The sequence below is a fragment of the Phyllopteryx taeniolatus genome, chromosome 4 (genome assembly GCF_024500385.1).
Source record: "Phyllopteryx taeniolatus isolate TA_2022b chromosome 4, UOR_Ptae_1.2, whole genome shotgun sequence".
Classification (NCBI taxonomy): domain Eukaryota; kingdom Metazoa; phylum Chordata; class Actinopteri; order Syngnathiformes; family Syngnathidae; genus Phyllopteryx; species Phyllopteryx taeniolatus.
This window is the reverse complement of record NC_084505.1, coordinates 15,476,689-15,499,605: the sequence shown is the minus strand read 5'-3', so window position 1 is coordinate 15,499,605 and position 22,917 is coordinate 15,476,689. Positions and strand designations below refer to the sequence as shown.

General features: G+C 42.1%; 3 protein-coding genes across 5 annotated transcripts in view; 2 read left to right on the top strand and 1 right to left on the bottom strand.

Moving 5' to 3' along the window:
• The first annotated feature begins 75 nt into the window (after positions 1-75).
• sgsh (N-sulfoglucosamine sulfohydrolase (sulfamidase)) lies at positions 76-10,432 on the top strand. Of its 2 annotated transcripts, XM_061769899.1 has the most exons (10): positions 76-215; positions 1,882-2,042; positions 2,739-2,844; positions 2,931-3,292; positions 4,699-4,780; positions 4,869-5,072; positions 5,837-6,003; positions 6,133-6,350; positions 8,098-8,283; positions 8,554-10,432. In XM_061769899.1, exons 1-9 carry the CDS (start codon positions 125-127, stop codon positions 8,279-8,281), a joined length of 1,575 nt encoding a protein of 524 aa, XP_061625883.1. In that variant the 5' UTR covers positions 76-124; the 3' UTR covers positions 8,282-8,283; positions 8,554-10,432. The 2 variants fall into 2 exon arrangements, with proteins under 2 accessions (XP_061625883.1, XP_061625882.1); XM_061769898.1 differs by lacking the exon at positions 8,554-10,432 and having other exon boundaries at positions 8,098-8,400.
• A 125-nt stretch (positions 10,433-10,557) lies between these two features.
• On the top strand, positions 10,558-11,885 carry npb (neuropeptide B). The gene is made up of 2 exons (XM_061769900.1): positions 10,558-11,167; positions 11,569-11,885. Exons 1-2 carry the CDS (start codon positions 10,904-10,906, stop codon positions 11,695-11,697), a joined length of 393 nt encoding a protein of 130 aa, XP_061625884.1. The 5' UTR covers positions 10,558-10,903; the 3' UTR covers positions 11,698-11,885.
• A 94-nt stretch (positions 11,886-11,979) lies between these two features.
• Positions 11,980-22,917, bottom strand: part of gnav1 (guanine nucleotide binding protein (G protein) alpha v1) — a 33,084-nt gene continuing 22,146 nt past the window's right edge. The window contains exons 6-9 of one of the 2 annotated variants that reach the window (XM_061769891.1): positions 17,280-17,409; positions 17,105-17,176; positions 14,051-14,138; positions 11,980-12,677 (exon numbers count right to left, since the gene is read on the bottom strand). In XM_061769891.1, the coding sequence (XP_061625875.1) occupies positions 12,487-12,677; positions 14,051-14,138; positions 17,105-17,176; positions 17,280-17,409 (481 nt within the window). In that variant the 3' untranslated portion in view covers positions 11,980-12,486. The remainder of the gene's footprint in view (positions 12,678-14,050; positions 14,139-17,104; positions 17,177-17,279; positions 17,410-22,917) is intronic. The other variant, XM_061769892.1, reaches the window with a different exon arrangement.

Below are 22,917 nucleotides of genomic sequence, written 5' to 3'. Positions count from 1 at the left end.
GGCGGATTTGTTTGCGGAAGACGAAACAAAACTTGACTCCTGTGGTTGTATTAGCACGTCCATGTGCCTCGCATTCATGTCAACTATATAAAGTTTTCCAATCACTAATCCGGTCATTATTTACATGACCATGCTGTTGAAGTCATTTCTTTGGCTTCTGCTTCTTTGTTGTCGCCTCGGGGAGTCCAAGAGAAGAAACGTTCTTCTGATTATCGGTGAGTGGTTACGATTTAAACTCGTGGTGCCCGATGCAGAAAAGAAATACAAATGGGATAAAAAGGTCTCCCTAAGATTTGTCTGAGAGTACAATTCACGACAAAGTTGCTCGCGTCTCAGCATCAGCACCAGCGATGAACGTAGCATAGTCCGAGCTACAGTGTTTCCGGTGACATCAGTAAATATTGTTTCACATGGAATGTTGCTGCCTGTGAGGAATTGATGGAATAAATCAGTCTAATCGGGACATCTGCGTTTGCAGGAGGGAGACGCGCCAAAAGCTCACACGTGACACAAGACTAACCTCTGTTGAAAAAGAAGTGATCGACTCCTGAAGTCAAAATATAGTACAGACTCTGAAATGTACTTTATGTCAAAAGTAGGAAGTTAAAATGAAAGTTTATTGTCATTGTATAGCTGCAATTCCGATTTTGATAACTTGGGACAAGAAAAAACGTGTTTTCAACCGAAGGCTACCTATAGGCTGAGGCTTTTATGCTTTCAAAACAATGTGTTCCCATTGCTTGAACTGACTAACTTGAACTGGGTGGGGAATATCTTGCGTCTCTTTGTTGCATCATCATTTTTAAATGCTCTCTGGTTGATGTTTCTCCATATCGCTGCTTTCCCTGTTTTTTCAGTCCCCAGGATCTCAGTTGATCAAGATCTCCAACGCAGTTGACTTTACTTCTCTACATCTTTTTTTACATCATGATGTCATCTGCAGTGATGGAAAGAAGTGACACGCCTATTTTGACTAAATAAGGAGTAGAAAGTACTGGTATCTTTTCAATTGTAGAGAGCAAAAGTAAAAAGCCATCAGAAAAATAAATACGCAAGTGAAGTACAGATACCTTAAAAATCGACTTAAGTAGAGTGACAAACAATTGGACTTGTTACTACCTACCACTGCATAAGATCCACGACGTCTATGGTTGTGAAATACAGTAATTAGGATTATAAAAGGATCACGATACATAAATAGTATTGCTTTTAGTGTTGAACACGAACTGTTTTGTTTTGTTTGTTTTCTTTTGTTTAGCTCAACAAAGATTAGAATCAATTTGCACACTACACTGTAAGGTGTACATGACCTAATTGTATAACTTCTTTAGTAATCCTGCCACAAATTACACAACGTGAGACCAACGGTTGCCTTTTATAACACTTTTATTCGCAATTTCTTAACAATTAGTTTGCGATGGTCTTGAGACAGCTCTCTGCTCTTCCCCATCATGAGATGTGTCTTGACTCACACCTTGGCAATGAGACATTTTTGTAGGCCATTAATTAGGACTGAACCAGCTGATATTCCTTTGCACTGACAAGGGGCTGGATTGCTGTTTGATTATGAATAGATTTTAGGCGTTGTCTTGGCTTTCTATGCCTTTTTGCACCTCCCTTTCTTCATATGTTCAATACTTTTTCCCTGCGTCAGTTCACATTTTTACACACAACTTTATTTCCGAGCTTATTTGTTCTACTTTCTTTGTATGTATGGATTACTTGAGTTGTTCCCAACATCTGGTAAACTTTTCAGGTCAATAGCAACTTTGAACTTATATTTAGTGAGAAAGATAGTGACGTGTTAAATACTTTTTTCAGCCGCTGTAGATGTAAACGCAGTACGTCTTAGAGTCCGCTTGTGTTTTTCCCTTCTGGTAGCTGATGATGCCGGGTTTGAGACTGAGGTGTACAACAACTCTGTGGTCCGCACCCCTCACCTGCGTTCTCTGGCCCAGCACAGCGTCGTGTTCAACAACGCTTTCACCTCAGTCAGCAGCTGTTCCCCCAGCCGCTCCACCATCCTCAGTGGCCTGCCACAGGTAACACACACACACACACACACACACACATGCACCATATGGATGGAAAGTCTTTCGGAGGTTTTTTTTTTTTAGGAAGCATTTCATCAATCTGGTAGTTGGTCTCAACTCCTGCATGATTTATATAATGCGTTTCCACCCCACTGTTTTAAACAGTTTAAACAGCTTCCAGGTGTTTTAATAAAGTCTGTGACGTTTTCCTCAAAATACCCCAAAGTTAAACAATTACAACACATTTTACACACCCCTCTTTTATTTATTTTTTTAATTAATTTTTTTAGCTTTAATGATAGTCAACTGGAAACTGCATTTACAGTGGAAAGTAACCGTACAGCACCAGGACTATAGGAAAAGAGTCGACCGCTTGCACACTCTTAAACACGTTGTGAATTCCAACCTCTTAAAACACGTAACCAAAACATTATTGGAAAAAAACACAACTTTTTTTTGTTTGTTTGGGGGCACAGGGGGGTATGGAGTCATGGCATTTCAATTAATTTCAGTGGGGAAAATTGATTTGCTGTATGAATAAACTGCGTTACAAGCTTGGTCACAAAACAAATGAAACTCCAAAACGTACCACCGTATTCCCAGAAGAGCATGTTAGCAGCAAAGGGGGCACAAACACAAAATATTAGGTCCTTATTTTGCCCAAATATGTAGAATTCTAATAACAACTGTTTCCTGCCTTCTTAGCACCAGAATGGCATGTACGGCCTTCACCAAGGGGTCCATCATTTTAACTCTTTCGATGGCATCCAAAGTCTGCCGCTGCTCCTCAGTCAAGCTAACATACACACAGGTTAGTAATAAAGTTTATCTTCCCCCCTAAACATTGAAATCTTGCAAGCATGTGTTCATCCTTATTTCTGTCATTTTCACTCTCAGGTATCATTGGAAAAAAGCATGTTGGTCCTGGGTCAGTCTACCCTTTTGACTTTGCGTACACGGAGGAAAACAACTCTGTCCTCCAGGTGGGGAGGAACATCACCCGCATCAAACTTCTCGTCCGAAAGTTTTTCCAGACCCATAAAGACGAAGCTTTTGTGAGAAACCAAAAAGCAGAAGTCAACAATTTGAAAGATGAAGAGAGGCCTTTTTTTCTGTATGTTGCCTTCCATGACACCCACCGCTGTGGGCACTCCCAGCCCCAGTATGGAGCTTTCTGTGAGAAGTTTGGAAATGGTGACATGGGAATGGGCAGAATTCCTGATTGGACGCCACTATATTACACGCCAGAGCAAGTTAAGGTCAGTCATTAAACACAATTACCGGGACGTTGAATGTTTTCGGTGTCAAATGGGTCCAAACTATTTTCTTTCATCAATTTGAATGTGCATTGTGTGAATTCACCCAAAAATATCTCATCATTTAGTTAATGGCAACACTCCATATACAAGGGGTCCCCTGCTAATGACGGTTCTGACATGGTGGTTTCGAGGTTACGAACGCAGCGCAATGAACTACAGTGAAACCCCCGGTTATCACGGGGGATGCGTTCCAGATCCACTACTCAATAGGTGAAAATCTGCGATATAGAGAGATCATGTACATTTATTTTTGTTTTACCCCTCCTACACACTTAAACACATTTAAACTTACACTTAAGCATATTAAAAGACAGAGTTTAATTTCCATAGTGTTTGTTCTCACTCTCTTGCTCGCACAGTTCTCCAAATAAGAGGAAGCATGCAGGCTGTTTGTTATTTGAAGTTGACTGGAAAACTGTGCCCTGAATCCGGAATGTTCAACCAATCCATCTAATTTCGTCTGGAAGCTCAGGGCTAACATCAAATGTGAAACGCTATAGGCTAACGGAAATGATCATGTTACGTGATGTGATGTTACGATAATTAGAAACCTTCAGCTGCTACTTTAACACACACACAACAGCAACAGATATAAACAGAGCAAATATGACAATACTCGCTGGCCTTTATTCTCTATGCTCTGTGGGAACAACAAATATTCAAATGTCAAAACGTGGTACAGTATTGCATATAGTGAATAATTTGAAACGCCATGTCGTAAATTAGATGTTACGGTAATTCTAAACCTTCACACAACCACTACTTTAACGCAGATGGAGAAGCAACACAAGCAAACGGAGCGTATATTGTTTCTGCTCTGTGGGAATGACGACTATTGCTGGAACTTAATAGTTGGCGGACGTCTCTGCCCTCTTCTTTCCCTCTTAATTATGCTAAATGTCTTCCAGTAGACCACAGTGCTGCCAACATGTTGTGGTACAAGGTGGTACTACATTGAAGGCACGCAACTCTAATTGGCACTTGCAGATGTATATATAAAAAAAGAAAAAAAAAGGTTTCGACCAACAATGAAGTGTTCGCGTGTCTGAAATTTCGGTGAGGTGAATGTTCATAAGTAGGGGAGTATCTGTATACTGCAAAAACCCAAAGAAGAAGGCCCCGCTCGGTAAATACAAGAGTTAGGTGTAACAGCATGTTCCAACTTTTGTCCAATTTCGTGTTGGTTCATCGCCATAGGAACGGAGGACCATCTGCACATATTGTAGCTGGATAAGGAATCGTCCGATGAGTTTGGATTGTACTGATGCAAATATACGAGCAAATACATTCAGTCTATTGCCCTTGCGGTCCTAACCTGGTTTCCGTCGACATTTTGTGTAATTCAGGTTCCGCCTTTTGTACCGGACACACCTGCAGCACGAGCTGACTTAGCCGCATTGTATACTACAGTTAGCCGACTGGACCAAGGTGCAGTATGTGCGCCACGCACGCGCACCGCAAACAAGCATTCATTCATGAGAAACAATGCTTTTAATGGAGTCCATTTCCTGTGCAGGTATTGGATTAGTTCTTCAGGAGCTCAGAGACGCCGGTTATGAGAATGACACTCTGATCATCTACAGCTCCGATAACGGCATCCCCTTCCCCAATGGCAGAACCAACCTTTATCACTCCGGCACAGCGGAACCTATGCTGGTGTCCTCTCCAGAGCACAGGGAGCGATGGGGAGACACCAGCCAGGCCTATGTCAGCTTATTAGGTAAGAGATGATACATATATTCTCAAGAAAAAAAAACAGGTGGAAGCCTGTTGCTTTGATTCAACTTGGCCACCAGAGGGAGACTTTACTTCATGCTGTAAATCAGAAGCTGCGCTGAAAAACAAGGTCCGCTGCGCATAAATCAGTAGTACATAGACCTGATTTGATTTACCTGCATATCCTAAAAAAAGAAAAAGAAAACACATGTATGTATGCCTATTTGGCATAATTACATACATTTATCGACATGCCTCACAGTTCTGAGGTTGAGGGTTAGATTCCTTTTCTCCTCGTGTTTTTTTTTTTTTTTCAGGTACTCCACATTTTTTCCTACATTCCAAAATCGTGCATGTTAGGTGAAGACTCGAAATTGTCCTTTGGTGTGAATGTGAGTGATTGTTTGTCTCCAGTATATGTGCCCTCTGATTGACTGGTGACCAGTCCAGGGTGTACCCTGTCCCCGCCTCTTGCCCAAAGTCAGCTGTGATAGGCTCCAGCGCACCTGTGACCTTATGAGGATTAGCTGTGTCGAAAATGGTTGGAGGGATGCCATTTGATGTACAGTACATAGACTGTATATACAGTGGTTATACTGCTTGAACCTTTCTTCAGTTTATCACATTCCAACCATGTGAAGTGGAAAATAGAATTTTATTACTCGCACTGAAAACACAACCACTAGTAGTGAAAAGTACAGTATCTTGACTTTAATTTCGCAAAGATGGTAATTGTCATGTGATCTGTGATCTATCCTCTTTTGGCAGACATCACTCCCACCATCCTGGACTGGTTTTCTGTCCCCTACCCTTCATACAGCCTCCCTGGCAACGCCGCTGTCCCAGTACACCTCACTGGCCGCTCTTTGCTTCCTGTCCTGGTGACTGAGCCCGGCAGCTGGCACACAGTCTATGCCAGCCAATCGCTGCACGAGGTCTGTGAGTGCGGAAACGTTCACACGAGCGTTTACCAGCACCTTTGTTTAAAAATATGAATCACTAGTTCTACTTAAAGTGCAGAGTGTGAGTGAGTACTTTGGCCCTTTTTGTCTGTTCACACCCAGGTCACCATGTACTACCCAATCCGTGGTGTCCACCAGGGGGCGTACCGCCTCCTCCACAACCTCCACTACCGCATGCCCTTCCTTGTCGACCAGGACCTGTATGTTTCGGCCACCTTCCAGGACCTGCTGAACCGCACCAGGCTGAGTGAGCCCACACACTGGTTCAAAAGCCTGCAGCAGTATTACTACAGGGAGCGCTGGGAGCTGTACGATACCAGGTCTGCTTCCGTCACCAACACGCTGCACTCAGCACATGGTTTGGAGCTAAGAAAGGGAAAACAAAAACATCCAATCAATAGAACAAGACCAACCACAATTGACGTTTCGTGACGGGCCTACATTCCCAGTAATTATTCAGGATTTGGTAGTAAAAGCACTGGGGGTAGACATTTTGACATTTGGGGGTCAGTTTGAAGAAAGAAAAAAATAAAGAATTTTATGAAAATAATCAGCCCTTAACCTTCATAACTCTGAACCATTCTCAGTAAAACTGCATGAAATTTTCGCACCAGCATCTCCTCTGTTTGCAATAGTGGGTAATAGCCACCCATCCATCCATCTTCTGTACTGCTTAGCTTGACCAGGGCCGCAGGTGTGCTGGAAAAAGCCTATCCCAGCTGACACTGGGCGAGAGGCGGGGTACACCCAGAACTGGTCACCACCCAATCGCAGGGCACATATAAACAAACAACCATTCGCACCGACGAGCAATTTAGAGTCCTCAATCAACCTACCACGCATGTTTTGGGGATGTGGGGGGAAACCGGCATTCCCAGAGAAAACCCACACAGGCACGGGGAGAACATCTAAACTCCACACAGGCGAGGCCGGATTTGAACTGTGAGGACGAAGTTCTAACCAGTCGGCCGCCAAGACCCACCCAATTCATTCTTTTTTTCGCTGGTGGTGACCTCCACCAAGGAGCTCCCATATACTAAATATACTACTGTATAGTATGTAATATGTACACAGTACTATGCAAAAATCCTATAGCAGCGCTACAATATTAATGACCTATTTTTCCCCTGCAGTCTTGGCATAATAAAACAGCAAGATGTGGGAGTAAATCACAAGCAAGTCTCAAGACATAACCAAGTCTCAAGCCACTGTGGGAAAAAAAAAAAACAAGTCAAATCGAGTCGCCACTCAATTTCAAGCTAATCGAGTCAAGTCATTACTTGGTTTAAGCAAGTAAAGTAATACAATCTTGCTCCAGTGGCAACATACAGTATATTGGAGTGGTAATAAAAAAACAATTTCTAAAAAAAATAAGTATTCACACATTATAAAAGTTAATTGAACAACAACTGAGATTATAAATGATTCAATTCATTGCAGTGAATTGTTTTAAATTTGTATTTCAAACTCAAGTTAACCCAACGTTTTTGAACAAACTATGCTGTTTACTTTGTGGTGACAGCCTTGTAACGCCTACGGTTCTTAAGAGAACACCATTAAACAAAAGCCATATATAATAAATATTTTCCCAACTTTGTTCACGTTTAATGTGACACACATTCACAACTCATTTGAAAAAAATGTAAATCTTTTCGAGAGAAGTAAAAATAAACAACAGAGATAATGTGCTTGCTTACGTGTGCCATACTCTCCTAACTAGAAATGTGGCTGTGTTCAGAATTCAACAATATAGTTTAGAAGCACTGACAATTGACAATTGTCATTGGATTAAAGGTTATATTAGGCCTGATGTCAAAATGTCAGCACAGTTGCAATATTGTGAGTATAGTATATTAATATAACTCAGCCATATTAAAATAAAAGAAAACCATTTTCTGACTCATTCCAATGTTTATAGTCGGAATATTTGAATGTCTTATTTAAATATCTTCTTGGCTTCCAAATTGAAGCACGCTGACTTACTTTTTGTCGGTTCTTATTTCTAAAGAATATATTTCTAAAGTTGTTGATGACAGTTGTTTCTATTCAACTACATGGCCAATGCAGAAGAGACCCTCTGGAAACAAAGAACCTGGCGTCAGACCCGTCATACAGTGGCGTGCTGGAGAGCCTGAGGCAGACTCTCCAGAAATGGCAGTGGGACACGGGGGACCCCTGGGTGTGTGGAGCAGACTATGTCCTGGAAGACAAGCTGGAGCCACATTGCAGACCACTTTACAATGGACTCTAATGGTACCTTACCCTATCCTAATTGACATATTAAGTCTGCACTCATGTTAAATCATGTTGATTTATATTTTTGTATGCTGCTTTTAATGGTCAAAAATAAACATTTTACTTCCCCTTAAATCATATAATGGTATGGCATCATGCTTGATTGTATTACTGGATGGGGTCTCTAATCAGTTTCCATAATTGCACAGTATTCTTATCATCCAGATCCTCTTATGGACAGGCAAAATGGAATACATGACATTTAAGTGTTTTATTCTTTCATTGAAGGAGTGCATCCCTCGCTATTCTTCTCCCAGAAGAGGGCGGAGCTGATGATGCATGACCCCGTGGGATCAGTAAATCCATCTGCGAATGGCTTTGTATTGCTAAATTAGTTTTTTTCCTCTGAGCCCAATCAATTTTGAAGCAAGACTAATTCACAGACCGTTGATATTGTGGGTCAGTGAATCACTTCCTTGTTTTTATTGACGAGGTCCTTTCAAAATCGATATTCACTGATTGGAAAGTCATAAAGCTATACAACCACTATTTTGCTTAGTTAGGCACTGACGCAGTGCAACAGCTTTTTGCATTTCCCACTTGCACATTTCTGCGTTTTACTTCTGTGACAATGATCTGACATGGGTGACATGGATCGCCTGACCCCTAGGGTTTTGGACCTTGTCTCCACTGACTTACTGTTCCAGGATACAGACATGATGGGCACGGAACATTTTTCTGTTTTACTGTGATGACACATTTTATTGTGAAGATGCCATACTGTTATTACGTCGTCCCCCCCCCTCCCTCTACTGGGAAGTAACAAACAGTACTTAAATAGGTTTTTGAGTATTTAATTTTGTGATAACTTTATACTGGTTCGTCTTGTTACTTTTTTCAACCCCCATGGATGACAACTCAATGTAAAAAAAAAAAAAAAACTAGAGAAAGATAGTGAACTACAGTTGAGCTCTTTATTGATTCAGATCTTGGGGTCTTATAGACAGGGAAACCAGTGAGAACATGAACCAAAGAGAAATAACCATGATGCAGCAGATTCGAAGACGCAAGATATTCTCCATCCATGGTGTTATTGAAGATAAACTTCGGTCACAAGAATAATTTGTGGCAAATGTGTTCTTTTACGCCAGCACGGTGACAACTGGTTAGCACATCTGCCTCACAGTTCTGAGGACCGGGGTTTAAATCCCGGCCCCGCCTGTGTGGAGTTTGCATGTTCTCCCCGTGCCTGCGTGGGTTTTCTCCGGGCACTCCGGTTTCCTCCCACATCTCAAAAACATACAGGGTAGGTTAATTGAAGACTCTATATTGCCCGTAGGTGTGAATGTGTGCGTGAATGGTTGTTTGTTTATATGTGCCCTGCGATTGGCTGGGCACAACCAGTTCAGGTTGAAGATTGCTGGGATAGGCTCCAGCACGCCCGCGACCCTAGTGAGGATAAGCACTGGAACGGCAGATGAATAAATGAATTATTTTACCCCAAGAGGCACAGCGACGACTCATTCAGGTCACAAAGAAACCCAGGACAACATCTAAAAAACTGCAGGCCTCCCTTGCCTCTTCAGTGTTCATGACTCAACAATAAGGAAGAGACTGGGCAAAAATGGCATCCATGGCAGAGTTCCAAAAAAATAGAGTTCCAAAAAACACTGCTGACCAAAAGGTACATAAAGGCTTGCCTGAAGGAGAACGTTCGGCCACCAGTTTGTGACTTCATGCTGAAGCGAACTTAGATTCTGCAGTAGGACAATCACAGCAGCAAGTCAACTTCTGAAGGCCTTGAAAAAAAAAAAAAAAAGAAGGTTTTGAAGTGGCCTCGTCAAAGTATGGACATGAATCTGATTGACATCCAGTGGCATGACCTTAAAAAGGCAGTTCGTGCTGGAAAACCCTCCATTGTTGCTGAATTGAAATAATATCTGTGAGGACGAGTGGGCCAAAATATCTCCACGGAAATGTACAGTAAAAGACTCATTGGCAGTTATAGAGAACGCTTGATTTACGCTGTTGCTGCTGAGGGTGGCCACACCAGTTATTAGGTTTAGGGGGCCATTACGTTTTCCACACAGAGCCAGGTAACATTGAACAGTGTGTGCCTGCCCCCCCCCAAAAAAAATAAAAATAAAATCACAATTTAAAAACTGCATTTTATGTTTACTTGTGTTATCTTTGTCTGATATTTCTATTTGTTTGACGATCTTAAATATTAAAGTCGGGACGACTAAGCGGTATAGATGAGTGACTGCGGAGTTCTTTGAGGTGGCTCACCTACGTCACCGCCTTAAGAAATGGGACCACTGGTGCAAATGGACGTTACTTTCAGCCCCACAAGCGTCACGCATTTGATGTATTTCACACACGCGCACCTTCCAACCCATCAGAGACAGGTCAATTGGAAACCCCCACCCAGCCCTCCTCTCCTTTCTCACGCATCAAGACACGGACGATCGTCTGCCCAGCCACCAATTTGATTTGACGAACGTCCCAGGTCACGAGACGTCTGGCACGCACGCACGCCGCCTATAAAAGCGGCAGGACGTTCTCCGACCAGGCAGCCAAACGCAACGCGACTTGCAGGAGAGGAAGCTGCGCGTAACGGCACAAGTGCGTCCCAGACATGGAGAGGTCCCTCCGGTTTGCTTTGGTGTGCTTTGCAGTGTCCCTGCTCATCTCGTGTCACCCCGTCCGAGCCTGGTACAAGCAGTCCACCGGGCCCGCTTACTACTCAGTGGGGCGCGCCTCGGGTTTGCTCTCTGGAATCAGGAGGTCGCCTTATGTGCGCAGGTCCGAGTCCCAAGAAACGTCAATGGACAGCGGGGAGACGATCGGCGTCAACGTTGTTCCGGAAACGACCAGGCAGGTCTCCTTGCTCAAAAGTATGGTGAGTGTCACCGAGGTGGTCATACTCTCACATTCATTCTTTAAATTTGAAATTGCTAGTCATGTAAAACAACAACAACAACAACAACAACGATATGTTTATCAAAACATCCAGTAACTTATAAGTATGATCTCCGTGCGTAAAAGCACGCATTTGGCACACAGCGCTTTCCCAGCGTGCGTAAAAGTAAAACTGCCCTTAATATTCAGTAATATTGATTTTTAAAACAAGGAACGCATTTGAAACTAGATTTCGATCTTGACATGTTGCTAGAAATGAAACCATTATTTCTGCGGCACCCTGCACGTATTTTAAAGTGGTGGAAATAATGACAGAAGTTAAAATGATGGTTTCTCCCCCCCCCCCTCCTGTTATTAATGCATTACTTATTCGGACTGAAGGCTATTTGCGTGAAGAACATCTCCCCGAACCTGAAGAGCTGCGAGTTGCTGCGGGACGGTACCGGCACCTTCCAGTGCAAGGCGGACGTCTTCCTCACCGTGGACTCGCTGGACTGCCTGTCCGCATGAGTCCACAGCGCGCTCATCTTGTAAAGGAGGCTCGTTGTCGCCCATTACAGAGCCCTGAATGTTTTGGGTTTCTTTCTTTCCTTATTTAAAGGTGCAATTATGTTTCATTGAGCGAATATTCCATTAGAATGAATTCACTGCAAAGTTTGTTTGGCGCATGTGAGAAAGTTCATTCCTGTCAATTACTTTTCATCTATTAAAAATGAACATATTTGAAACCCTCTGTGTGAGCTACGAGTCTCTGACTATCCAACTTGAATCAAGGAAGACAGGAAAAAGATGCAAAATTTCAGCCACACATTTTTATTACTGTGTATTGCAGTTGCAGGAGGTACTGCGAACATTAAGAACACAAAAACATAAATCACCAACATAAGGCATCCAGTTCCTTTCACTCCCAGTCAGACATAAAAATGAAACAAAGAGATGAACATTGCAAACGGTCACTGCAGTGTAGGTAATGCCTAACCGCTTCACATTTAAAAGGCACTGTGTTTAGTGCGAGCCTGGAAGGTTAAATACAGGTAATTAAACACTAACTTTCCTAAGATACACCTTATAACATTTTCAATCTTTGGCACTAACTAATTGTTATAAAGAATGACATAGTGAGGTGAGGATTTGAATTAGTACACGCTGCAGCTTCGACTGTATAGTGATCAGAGTTAGGTGGGTGTGACGCTCAGGAAGTCGATCGAGACGCCACGATGATGGATGAGCGGGAAAATATCTCCTGGTATAGGTCCGTTTAGGTCTTTGTTCGAAGGGACTCCAGACATTTTCTGGCAGTTATAGGAGCGACACGGCCTCCAGGTTCTCTTTTATAATGGTGTCCATGACCACCTGAAAGACCACCTGGATATTGGAGGTGTCGGTGGCTGTGGTGAAGTGGTGATAGATGAGTTTACTGGGAGAGGCGTCGAGCGAGACAAAGGTGGCGGCGATGAAGCGGGCGGCCGAATCCACGTCACAGTCTGCTCCTGGAAGACGACATTGTGACGTTAAAAACATTTGTGTTTCGCTGGGTCCAGATGAGTCCGCATATCAGGTGCTGTAAGATTAACGCACTGAGCCACCATCCATCCATTTTTTTCCTCCTCTTTCGGGAGCTGAAGCCTGTCCTAGTTGACCGGGCGAGAGACCAGGTCCACCCTGGACTTGTTACCAGTCAATCGCAGGGCAAATACAGACATACTGTACAGTACAACCATTCATACCCACTGTCACATGTATGGAGAAGTTGGAGTCGACGGTGAAACTAACGTGCACGTTTTTTGAACGTCACACAAGCACAGGGAAAACATGAAACCTCCACAGAGGAAGGACCGAGCTGAAATTGGAATAAACCCAGAACCTCATAACTGTGAGGCAGATGTGCTAATCACTACGACCGCTGTGCTGCCCGCACCTGAACCAATGTAAGAATATTTACACAACTCACAAAAAGTTAGGGATATTGGGCTTGGTGAAATTTCAGGATGAACCTAAAATGTACTATAATATTTACAAGTGAACTTAATTTATGTAATCTGTCCAACAGTTCAGTGCTTCAGTACCTATTACACAACTTTGCTGTTCTTTAAAAAGAAGCTAAATGGCATAATTCACGAGTTATCGATTTCATTATTTCCAAAGACATCCAATTTTATGCATTTCTGTGACTCGCTTTGTATTTGCTGCAACCTGCACTCTGTGACATTTTAATCTCAGTGGCAACTTCCTTCTGAGAACACTGATGATCCTACATGGCTGAGAATGGCGATACGTCGTCATAACACTTGGAATCAGTGTCAGTCCAGACAAAACTATGTTGTCGTTTCAGGGATTAGAAAATCTTTGTCCACTCCCGTTTTGTCACTGCCCAATTTTGTCACTTCCGTTTCTGTACGGTTTGAAGTTGTTTTATCGGTGTTTTGGGGGGGGTGTATATGTGTATTGCTTTAGGTGACCAGTAGATTATGGGTCACTGCAGCAACCTCTATGGTCGACATTCAATTTGTTTGTATTTCAAACAAACGCTTGCCATGGGAAATAATGCAAAATGAATTCATCCGTTCCACTGTTGTTGCCATAAAACCTTTAACTGTGCAGGTAATTTACAAATACGAAGTACGTTTTATAATCTTAACGGTTACACAAGTGCAGAAATAAATGAATCCTATATCCAAATCAATATGAATACCTCATACAGTGGCCACGGGCATTTATTTACTCAATTAAAGAGATTTATGGGCATTCTTTGAAGGAGACATTTATTTCAATACATTCTGGTGTAAATTGTCCGTTGGGTGATCGACAGAGTTTTCACTTCGGTGTTATAATGGTAAGTAAAAGGTATAACTCTTAGACGAACCTTTAAACTGAGGGAGGTAATGGCGCAGGTGTCGCCCCGAGTGCAGAATCTTGTCTTGGAAAAGGTCAATTTTGTTCATGAATAAAATCTGCAACAAAGAGCGAACATACAGACAGAGAGAAAAAAATAAAAGAATAAAAAATAAATAAAAAATGAAATCAGCCAATTGTTCAAGATGTTCATGAGTCTGAGGTTTTCTCTCAAGTGGAAAAGAAAAAGGAATTTGAAAGATCATCAAACATCAACAGAGAACATATAACTTATTCCCACTAGTACCACCGCAATAACAAAGCAAGCAATGAAACCAATGAATCAAAAATTGCTTCAAGTTTCAAAAATGTAGTTGCCACTTTATTAGGGCTGTGAAAAATAATCGGCTAACTTGGCTAAGTCAACCACAAAAATGTCTGCCCCGTGGGAGGCAATACAAAGTATTAATAAAAGTATATCTGCGCCACATGCAACCATTTGGCTACTGTCCATGTTGACAGCACGGACGCACTGTTGGGCAAGTGGAAAAGCATTGCAGCATTGATTTACATGATGTATGAGGTTTTTTTTTTTAATTCATCTAAAATGGTAATCGCTCGTGTGCTAATGCTAATTGAGATTGCTAACCATTTAGCAAAGGTTGATTTTGTTGTCTCAAATTCTGTACAGTTTATACCATACACTCAGTACCAGCATATGCAGTTTAAAGATAGAGGCCCAGGCCTTAAAAATGAGAATTAAATGCATGTTAGGATATTTTTTTTTGTGTGTGTGTTGGGGAGGGGGGGGTAATTACTCGACAAAATATCTATAGGATAATCGATTCCAAAAAGATTCGATCGTGACAGCCCTCCACGTTATATTGTAGTTACAGTAGAAAGCAGATGATTACAAACACAATATAAAAAGACATGCTTTATTTTCTCACTGACATGAAATCAGACTAAACTTTTCCTTTTAGGTCAATAAGGATTACCAAAATTATTTGTATTTGATAAATGCCAGAAAAAAAGACAAAATTATATTTTTGGGACCTCTTTTTTTACTGACTTTCTTCAGCTTTGCAATTTTTAAGCATAATAATCTTCGGCTTGAAGCATTTGAACAACCGGAACGCTAAAGTTTTAAATCTCTCTGAAGCAGCTGCTGAATCGAGCTTTTGTTGATGCCCAGTTCCAGTACAGCCCCCAGATAGACTTTTACTGGTTTGAGCTAACACCTGCTCTAAGAGTTCAGTGTTTTCATCAGGGGTGACAGTAGCAGGCCTTTCCCTGTGTGGACACAGAACACGTGACAGAAAACGTCTTGCCAGGTAACAATTTTCCAACGCTGCTCCAAGGTCAATTGGCGAGCCAAAGAATGATATGCTTACAAAAACGGCAAAGCCTAAGCTGTCAAATGCTGATGGCCTTACATCTGTCCGAATGATACCCAAAACGAAACAGAAAAGAGGAAGCGTATTGATTTTTGGGATACCCTGTATATAGAATGCAAAAAAATATAAATCAACGATTGGGTTGGTACCAGTGGGAGGTGATGATTGTGGATCAATTAATACGCTAACATCGCTGTGCAATCAATCACTTGTGGGCTCCAGTGCAGCACGCATGCAAGGACGCACACACGCACGTTTACTGTAAGTGTCCCTGGTGTTCAAATCAACTCCTGCTCTGATGCCAGGTCTCACAGGTATACAGAATAGACTTAGTAGTTGACCAATTAAAACTATGTGCGGGATCGGAAACCCAAACAAAAGGCCCAGATGAATATGAATGTGTCATTACAACTGACCAGCCATGAGGAAGACTTAATTGAGCTTACAAATTTTCTTCCCACGTTAAAAAGTATCTTTAAACACTTATAGGTAATGAGCCAGTTAGTCGTGTTAACAGGCAGGCCCACACAACACCAGCACATTAACCTTTCATTGTCCACTCGGAAAGCACACAAACTGTCTCTTTAGTTGACAAGTATCCTAAATTGTTGCTTGAAATAGTCACAAAAATATTCTCAGGAAAAAAGGATTAAAACAAAATTGTCATTCAATCCGCATGAACCAAACAACGGACCCACTCAGACCTGTTGTCACTGAGCAAATGTATGTGCCTTGTTTGTGTTGGCTTCTCACACCGAAGGTTAAAAAGTACAGAAAGGAGTGCAGGCTTCACCTCAGTTGATCGACACATGCACTTTCTTGTAACGCGAATTGATTTAAATACAAGTGGAACGAATTGAGCAAGTCCGTCTCGCTGTCGTCTTAATAGGATAATTTACCGGAAACAGGACAGGAAAAGCTCATCTTAATGGTGACTTACTGTTTAATTACAAGTAACAGGCAGACGGCACTATGTGCGTATTTTCCACCTTTGTTTTTAACTCCGCATTTCAGGCTGAATATCACTTCATCAAAAGTAATGAGTTAATTTGAACATGGTGGGGAAAATTGTCTTTGTGAAGAGGAATGACTATGTTAAAACAAGTTCAAAGCACTCAATTCATTTAAAAAATTTTTTTTTTATAAAGATTACACTAAGTTAATTAGAAAAATCCTTTGCGGTCAATTACAGCCTGAAGTATGGAATGCATAAACATCGCCAGATGCTGGATTTCATCCCTGCTGATGCTCTGGCAGGCCTCTACTGAAACTATCTTCAGTTCCTGCTTGGTCTTGGCATTTTTCCTTCAGTTTTGTCTTCAGCAAGGAAAATGCATGCTCAATTGGATTTAGGTTAGGTGAATGAATGACTTGGCCATTGCATAACATTCCACTTCTTTTCCCTTAAAAACTCTTTCGTAGTATGCTTCGGGTCATTGTCCCTTTGTACAGTGAAGTGCTGTAAATGAGTTCTGAAGCATTTGGTTGAATATGACTAGATAATGTTGCCGGAAAAACTTCAGAATTAATGTCCTGCAATTTGCTGGCCACCAGTTCAGGGTGTGCCCTGCCTCTCTCCCAAAGTCAGCTGGGATAGGCAACAGCACATCTGCACACACTGTCACAGCATATCTATATATAAATACTTCTCATTTTCCAAGCGATGGGGTGAGAGAGGTCTTTCTCACCATGGATGTACTGCGGAAGAACACATTGTTGCAGATGGAGGAGAAGAGCTTCATGCTCTCCTGCAGACGATTCTACAGAAGCGACAAATATTGCCATCAGACAGCCGCAGAGGTGCAAAGAGAACATTCATCTAGATGTTCATCATGATGGGGTGGGGGGTGGGTGAACAGTTACCATGGAGGGGTCCTCCACCAGGGTCATGTCATAGCCGCTAAGTGACACCACAAAGAGCACGGCCCGGACATCTTCAAAGCAGCCAATCCACTTCCTCCGCTCCGTTCGCTGACCTCCGACATCGTACATCCTACACACACACACACACACACACACACACACGGAGTGGAAGAGTCAAGCGAGAGACACAAAAAACAACAACAAAAAAACTTGAGTATAAGGGTTTCTCAATATGGAAATGCACACATGACGTGTATTTTTGTTTTTAGTTTTTAATCGACTTTTGGGCAAGTGAAACTAGTTGTAAATCTGAATAAAAGTAAGGTAAAATATAGCGTAAAAAATGAAGGTAAAATGTGATTAAATGTAAGATGTGATTAAAAGTAAGAGTAAACAGTCACAGCTTCAAGCTCAACTCCAATTATCCAACTTTTTCAGCAGTATCACTCTTAAGCTTGTTTCTCACTTTCGTAATGTGCAGCCTTGGCACAAGACTGTTTAATCTTTGCTGTTGCGTTGAACTGTTACGCTCTTGCCATGAAATACAGTAAGCAATGTAATACCACAAACAAGGTCTTAAGAGGTGGACGTAAAACAAAATAAGTTAAGAACAGAACAGCTGAACATGTGAAGACTTATTTGATTGTCCGGAAGAAATTCAGTGTTCTGTAGTGGAGTGGACTCAGGTGCCTGCGATTAAGCCAGCTGACTCTCCAATCAGGAGCCCCACAAAAGTCAACTCTCAAAAGATTACTATCCAACACATCCAAATATTTTTATTTTTACATTCTGTACTGATTACAAAACAGCTACTCAAATCACCATCACCAATCAATTTACAGTAAACGTTAACTGGGAGTGAAAAATAAGCAGCTTGAATTAAACACTCTTTGCCTCTTATTTGGAGAACTCCAAGTAAGAGCGAGAAAAGGCAGTAAGGAATAATTTAAATGTGTTTTAATACATTTAAATGTGTTCAAAGAAAACCAAAACAAATATGGCAAATTTTCTCCTACTGCGGCTAGGTCTCGAACATATCACCGTGATAAACGGGGGTTCACTGTTTACATTGCTAAAAAGGGCATTTGTGATGAATGCCACGAATAGTGTTTGACACCCAAACAATACATACTTAATAGAAATGCAATAATAAAAGTCATTGTGAGGTAACGAGTGATGACAGGCCAGTGTTTTGTATGACAGAGGAACCTCTTAAATTGGTAGATCAAAGCACATCATGCATGACATCACACAAGACATCACTCGTGTAAGTCACTGGAATGGAATGGCTAGCAAAGGATTTACTCCGCGTGTGCGTAGGTTTTTCTTTGGCTTTTTCAAAACAGTCATTCCCAAAAAAGGACCGTATGGTCACGTTATGTTCAAAGGAAAATATGGTGAAAACACTACATCCATGTAAATATGCAAAATAATCATTCTCACAATCATTCCATTTTGCACAGGTTTACATCTTTTGCCATTATTTCCTATGGGAATTGGGTAAATTTTGTCTCAAAATCAGAAGGTCAACCTTAAATCTAATGAAGTTAAAATAAGAGTAACTCTGACAGCAAAAATCTTTCTACTCACCATGCCATTATAGCGTTTGAATGGGTTAATTTCAAAATATTTTATTCAGAATCCTGTATGAGGAAGAGGTCAGACCCACGTTATCGCCAAAGACTCATAAAGTCAATTGTAAAATGTTACTAAAAACATAACGTGCAAAGTTAAAGGTTTAATGATGCCGATAGTTGGAGCCTGTAACAAATTCATTCACTTCGCACTATTTCCCACAGGAAAAAGTATTTTAAATCAATGAAATTGGAATTCAACCAACAGCAAGGAATGTATTGCGTTCAATAAAATAGTATGTATGTGTGTGTCCTCCTCTTTTCCTTTCGGCTTGTCCCGTTAGGCGTCGCCACAGCGTGTCATCCTTTTCCATGTACGCCTATAGCCTCCATCCTCCTCTCAAACACCAACTGCCCTCATGTCTTCCCTCACGACATCCATCAACCTTCTCTTTGGTCTTCCTCTACCTCTCTTGCCTGCCAGCTCCATCCTCATCATCCTTCTACCAATATACTCACTCTCGCTCTCTTTGGATGTGTCCAAACCGTCAAAGTCTGCTCTCTCTAACTTTGTCTCCAAAACATCTATCCTTGGTTGTCCCTCTGATGAGCTCATTTATAATTTCATCCAACCTGGTCACACCTAAAGAGAACCTCAACATCTTCATTTCCACCACCTCCAGCTCTGCTTCCTGTTGTCTCTTCAGTGCCACTACATCATGGCTGGCCTCACCACTGTTTTATAAACTTTGCCCTTCATCCTAGCAGAGACTCTTCTGTCACATAACACACCTGACACCTTATATTCTGTCTTACTTCGGCTAATCTTCATTCCTTTCCTTTCCAGTGCATGCCTCCACCTTTCTAACGGTTCCTCCACCCGATCCCCGCTTTCATTGCAGATCACAATGTAATCTGCGAACATCATGTGTGGCTCATCAACTTTATTCCTCTATAGTTCCCACAGCTCTGCACGTCACAATTGTTCTTAAAAATGGACACCAGCACACTTTTCCTCCATTCCTCAGGCGTCTTCTCACCCACTAGAATTCTGTTGAACCAGCTGGTCAAAAACTCCACAGTGGAAGTGGCGCAAATGGAGGAAGGAGGAAAACGAGCTTCGCCAAGTCAAGAAGACGAAGCTGAGTATACGCGGAAACAAGGCGAGGTGGCCCGAGTTGGAAGACCAACTCGAGCAACGGATTAATGAGCAAAGAACAGCCGGGAGAAGCGTCTCAAGTCACCATTCGACTGAGTGCAATAACTCGAGTCTTCCCATCATTCCGGGAGGCTTGACGAACCGCTGGACATCCGTGTAAACAAGGCGTTCAAAGTGAAGTTGCGAGCGGCGTGGGAGCCATGGATGACAGATGGCGAACACAGCTTTACTAAGACTAGGAGGCAGCACCGGGCGAGTTACACCACAATTTGTGAATGGATTGTAGATGCTTGTTCGAGCTTTCGCACGGCAACGAGACTGACTCGAACCTGGCATGCTTGATTGAGAACTTGCCCAGCTGTTTATTTCGGACACAGAACATGAGGACTTTGATGGATTTGTGGATGAGGATTGATAAAAAAAATAACGTGAGCACATTGTTAAATACTTTAATAAAGTACAACCGAACTCAGTTTTGCTGCCGCTGCCTTTTTAAAAACATTGTTTTAGCGTGCATGCATGCTACCGTATGTTTTAAGATAGCGTATGTTTTACCATGCCTGTGCCAAATAATACGGTGTTCCTTATGTATGTGTTAAATACAGAAATAGACACCCGTAACTGAGACTGCGCCTTTTAATACGGTGCGCCTTATGGCCATGAAAATACGGTATGTGTGTGTAAGTTAAATGGCATGAGTGTGACTGATATGTCACCAAGGCTCCAATTCAAAATCACAATTTCCTGACATTTTGTCACAATAAATTATATCGGATCCATGCAAAAAAGAAACCCAGAGAGACTGAAATAATAACTATTTGTGGACTTCTCAATGTTCACCATTACATGCCAATTTGTCCAAAAAACAAAACACAGCAGCACAAGGAGAGTGAAGTCTATCTGATCCAATAGCGCAAAAAGAGAAAAACAACAAGACAGACTGAGGAGAGCACTAGTTGGTCATCATTTGGGCAGGTGCGCCATCTTCCATTGGAGCATCCTTAGAGCTAATGCAGGCATTTAGCAATAGGGGAAAGGAACAAAGACTCACGAAGAGGGAAACAAACATTGGATGTCAAGCCACAGAAAATAGCTTTCGGATGGAAATATTCCATGGACACTCTTTCAATCAGTGGCGTTAATACAGTGTGCCTTTACTCAAACCTAGTGACTACACATTTACAACACACACTGACTAAATCGTTTACTTTCTCTCTACACAACACAATGTTCACTCTCAATGACAGGCTTAAGGTAATGACAACAGAAGTTCCATATTAAAGATGCAGGAAAAACCCATCCTTGTTACAATGAAGGCTCAGTGTTTGAAAAGTGATGTTTCGGGTTCTAATGTTGTTTGACTAACAATCACTAAAATGGGAATGAAATCTTTGAGATGCTGAGTCTTCATTAAATATGATTTATGAATGTATAGTGTTTAATTTTTTATTCCATCTATTTTCTAGCGCTTGTCCTCATTAGGGTCAGCTGTAGCCTATTCCAGTTGACTTTGGGAGAGAGGCGGGGTACACCCTGAACTGGTTGTCAGTTTTATATACCGTATTTTAAAAACCATAAGGCGCACCGTATTAAAAGGCGCAGTCTCAATCCTCATACGCAAATCCATCAAAGTCCTCATCTTCTGTATCCGAAATGAACAGCTGGGCAACTTCTCAATCAAACACGCCAGATTTGAGTCAGTCTCGTTGCCGTGCGGCTCCTCAGAAATGATGCCAGCTTTCACGAAAGCTCGAACAACAGTGCAAGCAGACATGTTAGCCCAAGCATCCACAATCCATTCACAAATTGTGGCTTAACAAGCCACTGCCTCCTAGTGTGTTCGCCGTCTGTCATCCATGGCTCCCACGCCGCTCGCAACTTCACTTTGAACGCCCTGTTTACGCCAATGTCCAGCGGTTGGAGTTCCTTAGTCTAGCCTCCCGGAATGATGGAAAGCTCCGAGTTATTGCACTCAGTCTAATGGTGACTGTAGAGACGCTTCTCCCAGCTGTTCTTTGCTCATTAATCCATTGCTCGAGTTGGTCTTCCAACTCGGGCCACTGTCGCCTTGTTTCCGCGGAAACTCAGCTTCATCTTCTTGACTTGGCAAAGCTCGTTTTCCTGCTTCCCCCAGTTGCGAATCATGGATTCGTTGATCTTGAATTATCTCGCGGCTGCTAAATTCCCATGTTCCTCCGCGTAACTTGCAGTTTAAACTGTCTCTTCGTAGGTGCCATTTTCGGGGGTCTTTAGCCAAACCGATGTTGTTTTACACAATGCACAACCCGGCGCTATATACCTACTGGGGGCGTGGCTTTAGCGTCTTCCTTAATGCACCCCTCCCACTTTACGTCCGCATGCTGTCCTCAACCACGTCCGCTTTTCCTCTGTGTAAGCAGGTGTGTCGGCAGGAAATACTCCCAGTCAGTCAAGCGGTCAAAAAAAAAGTAAAAAAGTCAAGCGGAGCGCTCATCACACAACAACATTTATAGATGTTGGAACTCGGTGCACACATAAGGTGCGCCGCATTACAAGGCGCCCAGTCCATTTTGGAGAAAATTTAAGACTTTTAAGTGCGCCTTATGGTCGTAAAAATATGGCGTGTGTGTGTGTGTGTATATATATATATATATATATATATATACACACTCAAAAATTATCCGTTAGCTTGAAGCTGCTAGTGAACGCTATCCCCGCGAGGACGTCAGGACTTGCAGTTAAAATCACTCGAGTACTAGTACATTGCTCCTTGGCGGATCCCAAACGAAGAAGTTCAACGAACGAATCACTTGTGTCTAACGGATTGCGAACGATATCTTCAACGAACGAATCGCTCTTCAGTTCTTCAGTACAACAGTCCACTGAACGAATCACTCAGTTCACTTAAGTCCCTCCCCCGCCTGCA